The 13,090-nt window shown below is 46.6% G+C and overlaps 1 protein-coding gene across 1 annotated transcript; it reads left to right on the plus strand.

Moving 5' to 3' along the window:
• The first annotated feature begins 898 nt into the window (after window positions 1-898).
• On the plus strand, window positions 899-4,949 carry LOC123055126 (protein DJ-1 homolog D). Its single transcript, XM_044479065.1, has 5 exons — window positions 899-1,118; window positions 1,251-1,367; window positions 3,418-3,858; window positions 3,990-4,352; window positions 4,586-4,949. The coding sequence occupies exons 1-5, from the start codon at window positions 1,065-1,067 to the stop codon at window positions 4,775-4,777; spliced, it is 1,167 nt and encodes a 388-aa protein (XP_044335000.1). The 5' UTR covers window positions 899-1,064; the 3' UTR covers window positions 4,778-4,949.
• The last annotated feature ends 8,141 nt before the right edge of the window (window positions 4,950-13,090 follow it).

Consider the following 13,090-nt stretch of genomic DNA (forward strand, 5'->3'; position numbering starts at 1 on the left):
AAAAAGCTTTCATTCTTTGCCTGGATGCAGTGTGTGGATATATTTGATTGTGAAATCATTTTGTTTCATCAGTTGATTTGTGACAGTGTGGGATTACCCGCTGATCATGTTTCTGTGATGAGCACATCTATCTGAATAAGTACCTGCTCTCCATTCTTTGAGCTTATAACTGGATCTGGATCTGGGTGGGGATCAGTGGTGCTGTTGGTTGTAGTACTAGTTTTTCCATCCATGACTATCTGTCTGCAGTTAGCAGTCAACTGAGTATGATTCCTGATCTTGTGCGATGCCAAATGATCCAATCGGGACACAACTTGAGTATAATGTAGGTGATGGAATCATGAGTTTTGGCTATTTTTGCACTGGCCATGGGCAAACCAGCAACTTGGAAGGCATGACAGTACACAAATAATTTGCTATAATCCGACCTCGCTAGCCACGAGATTGTTAGTGTATTAGGCCAATCTGAGGAGCTCACATGCTGCTGCCCTGGCAGATCTTGCTGATCATGTGCTCGCACGTTAAGCATGTAGCAGTATATTATACTACCTCTGTCCCGAATTAGTTGTCTTAGACAGTGTTAGATACTCCCTCCGTTTCAAAATTCTTGTCTTAAATTGATCTAGATACGGATGTACCTAATGCTAAAACGTGACTTAATACATCCGTATTTAGACAAATCTAAGACAAGATTTTTGGGACGGAGGGAGTACATCTGTTCGAATGTCAAATGGTGGTAACATGAGATAGTTTCTGGATAGTGAAAATATGCAGACGTTGGATCAAAATATACACTTTGTAGTTCCAGAGAGAGGAATACTAATGCATTTTCTCTAAAAAAGGAAAATGCATAAAAAAGAAAAAAAAAACAATTTTTATGATGGAACGGAGGCTCTTCTGGATGACTCTCTCGTGGCATATAGCGCCGGCCGCTCGCTCCGTCCCGTCCCGAGGAGAGGCTTCCAGAGTCCAGTCCAGTCCAGGCTTGGTTGCACTTGCAGGGAGCTCGGCGAAATCCGGAGCGTCTCGCGTGTGTGCACCTTTGGGAGGCGAGGACAGCCGCCATGGCCGCCAAGAGGGTGCTCCTGCTCTGCGGGGACTACATGGAGGACTACGAGGTCTCCATCTTATCCTCCTCCTCATCCACATCGCCCCCCTCCCCTGTGCTACAATCAATTGATTCCCCTTCCACTTCGATTGCTGCCAACTGATTCCGGTCGGTTTCTTTCCTGGGTCCATGGACGGATCAGGCCATGGTCCCGTTCCAGTCGCTGCAGGCGTACGGCGTGACCGTCGACGCCGTCTGCCCCGGCAAGAAGGCCGGCGACGCCTGCCCCACCGCCGTCCACAAGCCCATCGGCCACCAGGTGCGTCCTTGGATCAGTTTCCCCCGTCTGCTGTTTCTGTGTAGTTGGTACTGTATGTTCAAGTGGATAGGGTTTGGCCGGGTTGTGGTAGTGAGAAGAGCAGGACATATTTAGCACGGCCAGTTAGTTTGAGAGATGCATTCTTATGCAACACGAATTCCTTTTGTGAAGTGCACACGAGCTGACGACTAATCTCTAAGAAGAAATTCTCCAAGTCAGCCTGTGTTCTGTAAGAAGGAAACCCCTGTGGTAACTGTCTGTAAGAGGCCAGCATCGTTTGAACAGAGAAAATGATGTAACACTGCATAATTCATTACTCTACACAACATTCCCAGCTTATCCAGATGCCATGTTCACATTTACTGGATGGTTGTACAAACTTGAGCATCCCCTCTGCATTTAATGCTATGTAATTGGATGGCTGTACAAATTTGTTCAGGGTTTTAGGGTCTCGGTCTCATAATTAAGTCGATATGTCTGAAACAAAATCGTACAGGTCATACAGTACAGTACAATGCAACATTGAGGGCGTAGGGTAATGGCACTTACATGCAGTTGTGTTGTAGATGTACTGAAATGAGGGCATATGTATGATGTAGGTATACTGAACCAACAATGACACCTTAATATTATGGACTAGATGAGTGACAGCAGCTGTTCGCAGTTGGTAGTTTGTGCATTTTTGAATATGCGAGCATGATTGGTTAGTGTTCAAGTAAATAGTCTATCAAATACTCCCTCCGTCCCATAATATAAGAGCGTTGTTTACACTACACTAGTGTCAAGAACGCTGTTATATTATGGGACGGAGGGAGTAGTTGTCAGATCTTCTTTTCGTTCAGTACTTGTTGAGGCTGTCATAATTTTCTTTTACTCGAAATTCTGCTTGGATTTTCTAATTATGCATGTACCTAGATTAATGCTTAAAACTAAAGTTGGTCATTGGATCTTTTCTGTTTAGGCAAATTTTAAATATTGGTCTGTACATGCTTGATATGAAAGGAGGGATTTATCTAATGAACTACACATATGGTTTCACATTCCACCTCTGTGCTCGCAATTTAAATGCAGTATATTTTACTCACTAATACATCTTGAACAATCTAAAAAATATATAGCTTGGTTTATCTTTGTATACTCCTTATCTGATTTTTCCATTTTCCACATTGTTGTGTCTATTTTCTCAGTGTTGGTCCTGTGTAAATACTTGATCTTAGGGGTCTCTGTATTGCATATACACGGAACCTTTAATTTGTCTCAAATGCTCAGTTGTAAAAACCAACCATGCTGGCGGTTCTTTTTATCAGTGTGATGGTATGCTAACTGTTTCTGATATAATTCTGCTCTAAAAGACCTACACTAATTTTGTCTTGTGGATACGCCGCGCAGACAAATGCTGACTCAAAAGCTCATAACTTTACCCTAATTTCTCTAGACGGCATTGCTCCTGTCTAAATACTTGATCTCAACTAAAAATACGTCTAGATACATCCATTTCTGTGTTAAGTAATTCGGGGCGGAGGGATTAACATATTTCTTCCTACAGTTCCACTTCTCTTATATATACTTGAGTCTTAAATATGCACTGAATCAGTGTTAGTGTGTACATGTCTGACATAAAAGGATACGTAAAGAAATACACAGATGATTTTGCACTTCACCTACCGTGGTCACAACTGAATTGTAGTACTTTCTACTCATCAGTACATCTTGAACAATGCCAGCGGTTGAATATTTGTAACTGTTTATCTGTTTCTGTTCTTCTTTTCCCACATTGTTGTGCTATTAGCCCTATTTTCGCCAAAAGGTATTGCTCCTCTGTAAATACTTGGTCATAGGGGTCCCTGTGTTGTCAAATAAATTTTTCTTGCAGTTCTGCTAACATACTCTTGAATTGGCAAGGAATATTTAATCTGTGTGAAATGCTCAGTTTTAAGAAACCAGCCATGTTGGTGGTTCTTTTTATGAGTGTGATGGTACCTCAAATCTTTCTGACATAGTACTGCCCTGAAAGCCTGCACTAATTTTATCTTCTGTATATATGATGCAGACATATGCAGAGTCGAAAGGTCATAACTTTGCACTTAATGCTTCATTCGATGAGATTGACGCTGCTGGGTATGATGGATTGGTGATTCCTGGAGGCCGTGCACCAGAGTACCTTGCGATGGATGAAAAAGTGCTTGCCTTAGTTAGGAAGTTCTCTGACGCTAAGAAGCCCATCGCATCAGTTTGCCATGGACAGTTGATTCTGGCAGCAGCAGGAGTAGTCAGGGACCGTACATGCACCGCGTATCCTGCTGTTAGGCCAGTTTTGGTTGCTGCTGGGGCCAAGTGGGTAGAAGCTGATACTATGAAGAAATGCGTCGTCGATGGTAATCTGGTGACAGCAGCGGCTTACGACGGTCACCCTGAATTCATCAGCCTGTTTGTGAAAGCACTTGGAGGCTCCGTCGCAGGCGCAGACAAAAGAATTCTGTTCCTTTGCGGGGTAATGCTTTGAGAAATTTCTGCCCTGGTCAATTCAGTTCATGTTCCTCCTTGTAAAAATTGTTTCTCATTTTCTTGATAAATCATAGCCACTGTGCTGAGCCTGTGTCATTTTAATGACATTTTAAACAGGACTACATGGAGGATTACGAGGTGATGGTCCCGTTCCAGGCCCTGCAAGCCCTTGGCTGCCATGTCGATGCGGTCTGCCCTGACAAGGGCCCCGGTGACAAGTGCCCAACTGCCATCCATGACTTTGAAGGGGACCAGACTTACAGCGAGAAGCCTGGTCACGATTTCGCTCTGAACGCGTCGTTTGACGGCGTGGACGCTTCAAGCTACGACGCGCTTGTGATTCCTGGTGGGCGTGCCCCTGAGTACCTTGCGCTGAACGAGAAGGTGCTCAGCCTGGCCAAGGGGTTCATGGATAAAGGGAAGCCGGTCGCGTCGATCTGCCACGGGCAGCAGATCCTGGCTGCTGCTGGGGTTCTTCAGGTACTCCTAATCCATTAACTAGCTGCTCCTGCTCTGCATCAGTTGTGCCCTTCATGGTTATAGCCTGTTCTGCTCTGAAGAAAACAAAAGCAAACTGTTTGTCTGTCGCAACACCTGATATATATCATCGGCGTATGTAAAATGTTGTTCCAGGAGGAACTGTGGGTGCTCTGTTGCTCATCGACTAAACTGATTTAACCCTTGCTGCCTTTGTGCACGATGATGATATGCAGGGTCGGAAGTGCACGGCGTACCCGGCGGTGAAGCTGAACGTGGTGCTGGGCGGGGGGACGTGGCTGGAGCCGGACCCGATCCACCGGTGCTTCACGGACGGCAACCTGGTGACGGGCGCGGCATGGCCGGCGCACCCCGAGTTCGTGGCGCAGCTCATGGCCCTGCTGGGCATCAAGGTCTCCTTCGCGTGAGCCCTCGCCGTTAGCTCCGGGCTTTTTCCTCACATCATATAGTACAACAGAGATAGATTCTGTACCAGTGCCTTGTCCTCGACTGTCTGTACCTGCACCGTCCTGAAGCACTGTCTCGTGGCATTGTTGGTGGTTGAAGCAAGCAATAAAGCCCGTGCCGTCGTTACTGGTACCCTGACTTTTTTTATACGTCGCTTCTCTAGCTCGTCTCTGGACAGCCAGGGAGCAGTTCACGCTGCAGCTGGACTGCATCACCACACAGGCGTCTTCCTCCTCGGTTGTCACAGAAATGAAGGAACTGCATGCTTCAGTCCAGTCTTGGCTGGTACTGACATAGATAGATGGAACGGGATTTGCCTAGTCGATTGATTTGAATTTAGACCTGCGTCGTCGTTTCCTTCATCCTTTTTCCTTTTTCTGAAAACAAAAGCTCACTCTAAAGCCTGAAACCGGCCGAAAGCTCACAAGAAAGAAGCAAATTGGACGCACGCCTATACGAACCTTCCTCCTTAGTTAGGTCCTCCTTGCTGCGTCGATTCTAGTACTCCCTCCATAAACTAATTGTGATCTAAACGTTCTTATATTAATTTACAAAAGGAGTACAGTACATACTACATGCATGGCACACACTGGGCGCTTCATATATGCACCGTAATAATAAATGGATAAAATAGGGAGTAGTATATGGACGGAACAAACTAGAGCACTCGCATGGCATGCACCGTCACAGGCTTGGCATCATGCGTTTCGGCGCCCACTCGTCAACTGGCACGCCACCGATCGAAAAGTCGCGCGGCGCCTTCGCCGAAGGTCGCACGCACGGAGAAAAAGGAGGATCGATGCCGCCTTCCCTTTCTGGCGTGGCCGTCGCCGCCCGTGATGAGATCATCGGCAACTGGCGCATGTCTACCCGACTCCGATCCAAAAGTGGCGGCTCTCGCGCGCGGCGAAAAAAGGTGACGCTTTCTGGCGTGGCCGTCGCCCCGGCACCAACTGCTACCGCTTTGGCCTTTTGCTATCGCCGCCGGTCGGCCGGTTGCTTCTTATCCACCGATCACCGAACTATCTCACGCCACACCCCACGATCCAGCCAAAGCTAGACAGCCGTAATCATCGAGTATTACTAGCACTTCACACCATCCAATACTTATATGCAATCAACCATGTGAAGTGGAACGCTCTCTAGTGGCCATGATGAAAGACACGTGCACAGTGAAACCCGGTCCATCCAATATATTTTTTTTGCGAGAAAACTTTCGACAATTCATTTTCAATCATTTTTTTGACAAATATTCATTTTCAATCATGGTACAACAAACATTGGGAATAATAATAAAATTTGCATGCAGATCCATAGACCGCCCAGCGATGACTCGCCCCTCCCTCGCTGGAGGCGGGCAAAATTTATGGTAGTAGACGGTCGGGAACTCCTCGTACTAAGGCTCCGTAGGACCAGCGCATCAGAACAACAACCGCCGCCATTGAAGAGTAGCGCAGATCGGAAGAATCCAATATGAATACACATGTACGTAGACGAACAATGACCAGATCCGAGTAGATCCACCAAAAACATGCCTCCATACGCCTGCCGACAATGCTAGAAGCACCACCGGAACGGGGCCTAAACGGGGAGAAACTTATTCCATCTTCAGGGAGTCGTTGCCGTCGTCTCGCCTTCTTAAGTAGGACACAAACCCTACCAAAACTCAAATAAAGATCTAAAAACAAAGCCCTTCCGCCAACAACGACCGGGATCCGCCGTGCCCCCATGATCCTAAGACCACCGAAGACGAAGCGGAATGGCAACAGCGCCAGCGGAAAGGGGAGGAACCCAAAGACTTTTCTGGCCCATCAAACATGCATGCATGGATGAACCCAAGACAAAAGATACAGCTCTTCCTTTCTCTAAAAAAAAAGACAAAAGATACAGCGGCGGACTATGCAGAAAACGTTTTGAGCGCGGCCATTGTCTGCACGATTGTTGGGGGATTGCTACGCATCTAGCCATGCATGAGTAGAAGCAAGTGACTCACATCCGCCGGATCAAGTGCCATCCGTAATTCGTGCAGAGACATCCATAAATGGCTTGTTTTTGGTAATCGGCGAAGATTACCATATTGATATTCGGGCGCATGGTAAACATCAGTACTCCAGTGCATTTCGCCGTCTGATTCAGAATAAATATGCTTTTGTACCCTTTCTTTAAAATGTAAAGTGGACGTTCCGGCACGAATCTCCGCAATTACTTGTTCGGATTTTACATTTTTGTTAGAGCGACGGTGGTTAACTAAAGGAATACTTATAGTCTTCCCACTACTTGATAAAAGTATCTTATGACTATCAGTAGAAATGATCTTTCCCTCGCGTTCGGCTATAATGGAAACCCTCGAATCTAGAGCTGTTTGGCGTTCCAATCCAGTTCCACTGCGTATTTGATTCCATCCATAAATCGACTTTCCCTCCTATGCTCTGAGTTCCAGTATCGATAAGAATTCGAGTTCTTATTGTTCTGAACTTCATATTTAATATATAAAGAAAACATAGTATAGAATACAAAATACAAATCAACTCATCTGATTTCCGGTAGATATTATTTCATATGTATCGGCCGCAGAGTAGTTCCGAAACGTTTTTGCTAAAACACAGCCTGCCTGGCATTTTTTTTTAGATACTAGTAGTAACCAAATTCAGCAAAATGGGTGATGAGATGGACAAAAGTAGCTAGGGGGGCAATCATTCATCAATCATCTGGCCACGGCGATCGACCTAACGGTCGGAATATCCTGCCATTGTTATACTATGAATCTACACATGTCCATGTACAGACATGCATGATGAGGCAGGCAATCAATCAGAGTTTTCTACTACTATACCTTAATCTGCTCCACCGGCCATTGCATGATTGCTCAAGTTGTAGCAGCAGCAGCCATCATCTTGTCGCTGATTAATTAACTGTGCAAATCTAGCCCAAAAGAGAGAAGGGACAATCTGCCTGCAGGTCGTAACGAATTTTACCAGCCAGCCGGGTCAATCAGTTGCACGATTAGCTTAGCAGACGGGTGATACAAAAGGAGCTCTACATCGATCTCGATCATGACAAGCAGACAAAAAAACAACAGATTGCGCTCCATGGTGTCACGCCAACAGAATCGACAATAAGCTAATCCTCGCACCTAAACAACGAATGGGATGTAATTCGGTAACCGATCTTTTATAAAGCATCTAATTTCGTAGTACTATATTATCGTTAGGGTTGAAGCTAATATCAGCCTTCGTATTGAGTATCCATGTCTATATATGTACGAGCCAACACGAAAGACAAGAAGCTATGTTGCGCCTGGCCCAATCATTTGTCTTTCTTTTACGATAATGGTCCAATCAATCTGCGTTTTTCTTTTCCTTTTGAGTCATCTTTTACGGAAATGATAAATTCCAAACGTTTGGGATTTGACCATGGCAAATCAAACATTTTTTATGATAATTTTAGTGACGCGAGGATGACATGTTTAGTTGACACACACGGTAATTTCCTAGCAAAACATACACTGAGCATGAATTTGCTATGCTTGCCAATTAAACTTGTCATCCGCGCGCCACTAAAATTACCATCGGAAACGTTCGATTTGCCATGGTCAAAAAACAAATATTCGGGTGTTATTGGATTTGCCAAGGAAGAATAAATCTATTATAGTAGTATGCAGTATGTTGCGAGGTGTGATGGAGCGAGGCATAGATCGACTGGATTGCCATCGAGTGGGCTTTAGCTAGCTGGTTACCTATATCTGTGGCACGCGTGCATGGTTGCGTTTAGGCCGGACGGACGTGTGCTTGCGTTTTGGTTTTTTCGTTTGAGTTGATGGTTTGGTTGTGTAAGATGGTGTCTTCGTGGGTTAATTCAGAGAAGTGCTCATCTGTGCGGGTTGATTCACAGCAAAGCCAGGGGCCTCTTTGTAAAAGAGCACGCGCTGACCGGGTATGCACCCACACGTTCACATGGCGCTCTCTGATTCGTCAGGACCAAATTTGCACATCTTATGCAAGTTGAGGGACTGGGTAGGTTCAAATTTCAAGTTGTAGGACTAAAGTATCACATTGAGAGCAAGTTTTAGGATTCCTGGTGCTTTTAAATCTATTTTGATTGCACAACTCTGTCCGCGGTGGCTGCCAAGCGCCAAGATATTTTGCGTGCTACTGCTATGGGTTGACGACGAGGGCGAGGGGGAGGGGGGAATCTGCAGGACAGAGCAAGGAGACAACCCATCCAGCTTCCGCCCGCCTGCTGCATAGCTCCCTGCTTCTCCTTCTCTCCCCTCTATAATAATAATAATAGGGCCCGCCACCCAACATGGCAAATTGGCAACATCACGTGCTAGCTTGCCCAGCATTTGGCTCCATTAACAGACTGGTTTCGATCAAGATACGCTAGTGTACAGCTCATAACAGACTTGGGAGCGAGTTGGGAGTATGTAGCTAGACTAGGTTATGCTAGTGGCTGATGGACGACCGTAATCACAGAGTCACGCGGCATGTGGATTGGTATGTCTGGCCGTGTCCACCATTCGTGATAGGAGGATATGTCCCGACGGGTAGGCGACTCAACACGTCACTTTGTAGATTATTGATCGGATCCGCACCGAATGAGAGAGGGAGAGCGGAGCATTGGTTGGTTGGTTGGTAGACTCGTCGCCGGCCGGGCGGGTAGACTCCAAGAGGACTGCTACGTTGGATTGTAGAGTACTCTTTTTTTGCCAGAAAGATACGTGCTCCTGTAGATAAACTTTGCCAAGAAAGAAACGAAAAAACGAGCACGGGACGGGAAGGGAATATACCAAGGGATACCAGCTAGGACACGTCGTTGATGCCCATATACAGGCCTAGCCGGCGGTCATGCCTGCTAGTTGCAGTTGCAGGGGCCGGCCGGAGTGGAGTGGTCCATGCATGTGCCCCGGCCGAGGCCACCCGAGGCCTCTGCTTGGCACCATACTACCGGTACCTACCGGACCTCCGGGTGGGTCATTTGGCTGGCAAATCTGCGAATGGGTATGGGCGTGCACGTACTCCTGTCCTCCGCTTCGCTTTTCCTCCTAGTCCTAGCTCAAAATATCTCTACTGCACGTACTCCTACGTGTTCATGCAGTGCAGCACGCAGACGCATGGTGTTCCAGGCAGGGGCCGGCACCCAGGTGGTGGCTTTGGTATCACGTGCTGTACGTGCCTACTACTGCGGTGAGCACCAGCAGATCACGGGGATTCCGTTCAGCGGCAAGGCCCGCGTGCACGACGTTGCGTACGTGATACCTCAAGACCATCTTTTACAGGAACTTGCACCCGAGGTTTAAGGCAGATTAACATTCACACTTTCCATCAGGTCTTGTCCTTATAGGAATTCATTTCTGGCTCTCCAACAGTGCCCCGGTGTTGATGATGACTGGACCTGGGCATGGAAACCCGAAAGGAACTTTTTCGACAAAGTCAATTCATAATGCCAACTTCGGTGCGACGATCAATGCAGCACGGCTTGCACCATACGGAAACCCTGGGCGCCGTTGAAATGAAAACCTTTTGTTTAGATGGTCGTCAGAGCTCGTGTGTGGACAACGGGCGTCTGGCCAAGCGGGGCTTGTCCCATGATGACTCGTTGTTTTCGATAGAATGCCACATAAAAAGAGCGAGTAAGAAGAAGACCTTCTGGTCATTGACAGATGGGGCCCTCATCAGTTGGTCAATTTTTTTGGTCTTCGCCACATCAGCCTGACAGGTAGGGCCCACTTGTCAGTTTTGTTGTTTTCGTGGGCTTATCATACTCTATCCGATCCTTTTTACTGCGCATATATGATTTGTCTGAAATCAAACTTCATAAAGTTTGATTATATTCATATGAAAAAATATCAACATCTACAATACCAAAATTATACAATATGAAAACTGAATTCATGAGACATCTGATGATATTGGTTTCGTATTACGAGATACTTTTTTCTATTAAGTCGGTCTAACTTTCTTAAGTTTGACTTCAGACAAATCTTATATGCGGAGTAAAAATGACTGGAGAGAGTACAATCAATGCTCTCCGCTATAGGTTAGGCACGAAATTGATGGTTTTTTGTGCCCTGACTTGAATCTGACATCAATTTGTTACTCCAATCTCAATTGTGATGGTTTTGGTTAAATAACTCTCACTATAAGAGCGGACGGGAACCGAATATACCCTACGGATACCACACGTCATTGATGCATATGAGGCCGGCGGTCATGCATGCTAGTAGATTGCTAGATGCAGGGGCCGGCCGGAGCCAAATTCACTGTTTTGACCCTTTTTTCTTAGTTTAGCACGATCTGACCCTATATGCAAAAGTTTTTCGGATCTGACCCTTTTCATACCGTCATCGTCTATGGCGGTAGGGTAACACACCCTACCGTAAGTAAGTCCTATCGCCAAAGGCCTTGATGGTAGGGTGTGCTACCCTACCGCCAAAGACAATGACGGTAGAAAAAGGGTCAAATCCGAATTTTTTTCTTTTTCGCACATAGGGTCAAATCGTGCTTAAGTTAAGGAAAAGGGTCAAAACAGTGAATTTGACCGCCGGCCGGGCCGGAGTGGTCCACGCATGTGCCTCGATGAATTGACCCCTAGCTACTAGCTGGGTCTTTTGGCTGGCAAATCTGGGTATGGGCATGGGCGTGCGGGTACGCCTGTCCTCTGCTTTTGCTTTTCCTCCTAGTCCTAGCTCAAAATATCTCGACTGTACATAGTACGTCTTCATGCAGTGCCCACGCAACAACCACGCAGACGGTGTTCCTGTTCCAAGCAGCTACGTAGGGCCCGGCACCATCACCACCCGGGAGGTGACTTTTTTTTTTTGCGGGGTGAGCACCAGCACATCACCACCCGGGAGGTGACTTTGGCGTCACGTACTACGTACGGTACGTGGTGAGCACCAGCGGATCACCATGATTCCGTCGGAAGGTGTGCACGACCTTGTGTCACGCCGCTCTTGGCGGACGGGCTCGTGACCGATCATTGCCGCCACTCCAATCCGACGACTCTCTTTTAGAAGAACGCCGTATCCGTACGTATAACGGCGAGATGAAGAGCAGTGGGCATCGAAACGTGCCGATTCAATCGGCAGATCATGAACCTGCATGCGGCTGGTGGGCGGGCCCGGCCGGGGGTTTGTATGTACGTGTTGGTTCAAACGCACATACCTAGCCGGATCATCCCAACCTACAAAAGGGCTGTCGCAGTGGCGGACCCAATCTTATCATTGGGGTGCCACAATTCAAAATCTGTCAAAAATTACACTGCAAATATTATAATTAGGTCTAAATATCATCTATGCTGCTATTCATACTTTTTTTTCCATTATGAAGATATTCATACTCTTCCTCAAGCCAAATCAAAACGATATCTCCACTGCAAGGTATTTGTTGGACATCTTTGGTGGCACGTTTGGGTGCAAGTTCCTCCACCGAGGTTTTTGACCAAATAGAGCTCTTGCTGAGATTGCATCGTATGGATTCAAGGTGCTTCGGTGGAGGAACTTGCACCTGAGGTTTTTGATGTTGCTCATCTGGTCAACAGAGCCAGTCGCTGATGCCAACTATAAATGGAGCATGGATAAAAGACAATAGGGGGCAGATTAACATTTGCACTTTTCATCAGGTCTTTTCCTTATGGGAATTCACTCCCGATTCTTCTCCAATAGTCCCGGTTCTTGATGATGAGTGGACCTGGGCATGGGATCCGAAAGGATTTTTTTCAACAAAGCCAGTTTATAATGCCCACTTCGGTGCGACATATGGAAAACCTGGGCGCCGTTGAGACGTAAACTTTTTCTTTAGCTAGTCCTCATAGATCGTGTGTGGACAACAAACCATCTGGCCAAGAGGGATTGTCCCATAATGACTCTCGCTGTTTTTGCATCTCTTCGTGGGTTGTAGCGTCATATCAATTCTCTAGAGTTTGATTCTGAAGTGGGCTAACTTGAGCGAGGTCGTTCCCTCTGCTTTTCTTCCCTATTTGTCGTGGTTTTGTCACGGCAGATGTCCTAGTGTGAGGACTTAGTCGTGGAGCCATCGCAACGTAGTTAGCTTAAAGGGGTTAAAGCGGGACAAAGGACGCAAGGAGTTTATACTGGTTCGGCCCTTTGCGGTGAAGGTAAAAGCCTAATCCAGTTGAGGTGGAATTGCTAGGGTTTCGATGACCAGGGAGCGAATACGCTTTTCCTGGCTCTCGATCTGTTATTTTTCGTCCCTAAACCATCGCCGGGTCGTCCCTTTATATACACAGGTTGACGCCCGGCGGTTCACAGA

Source organism: Triticum aestivum, chromosome 2D (assembly GCF_018294505.1).
Source record: "Triticum aestivum cultivar Chinese Spring chromosome 2D, IWGSC CS RefSeq v2.1, whole genome shotgun sequence".
Classification (NCBI taxonomy): Eukaryota; Viridiplantae; Streptophyta; class Magnoliopsida; order Poales; family Poaceae; genus Triticum; species Triticum aestivum.

What these genes read in the sequence shown, in the direction of transcription:
- LOC123055126 (XM_044479065.1), top strand. Translation starts at nt 1,065, where the DNA reads ATGGCCGCCAAGAGGGTGCTCCTGCTCTGCGGGGACTACATGGAGGAC. An exon ending in ACAAGCCCATCGGCCACCAG is followed by an intron (nt 1,368 to 3,417) that starts GTGCGTCCTTGG and finishes TATATGATGCAG; the next exon opens with ACATATGCAGAGTCGAAAGG. An exon ending in GAATTCTGTTCCTTTGCGGG is followed by an intron (nt 3,859 to 3,989) that starts GTAATGCTTTGA and finishes CATTTTAAACAG; the next exon opens with GACTACATGGAGGATTACGA.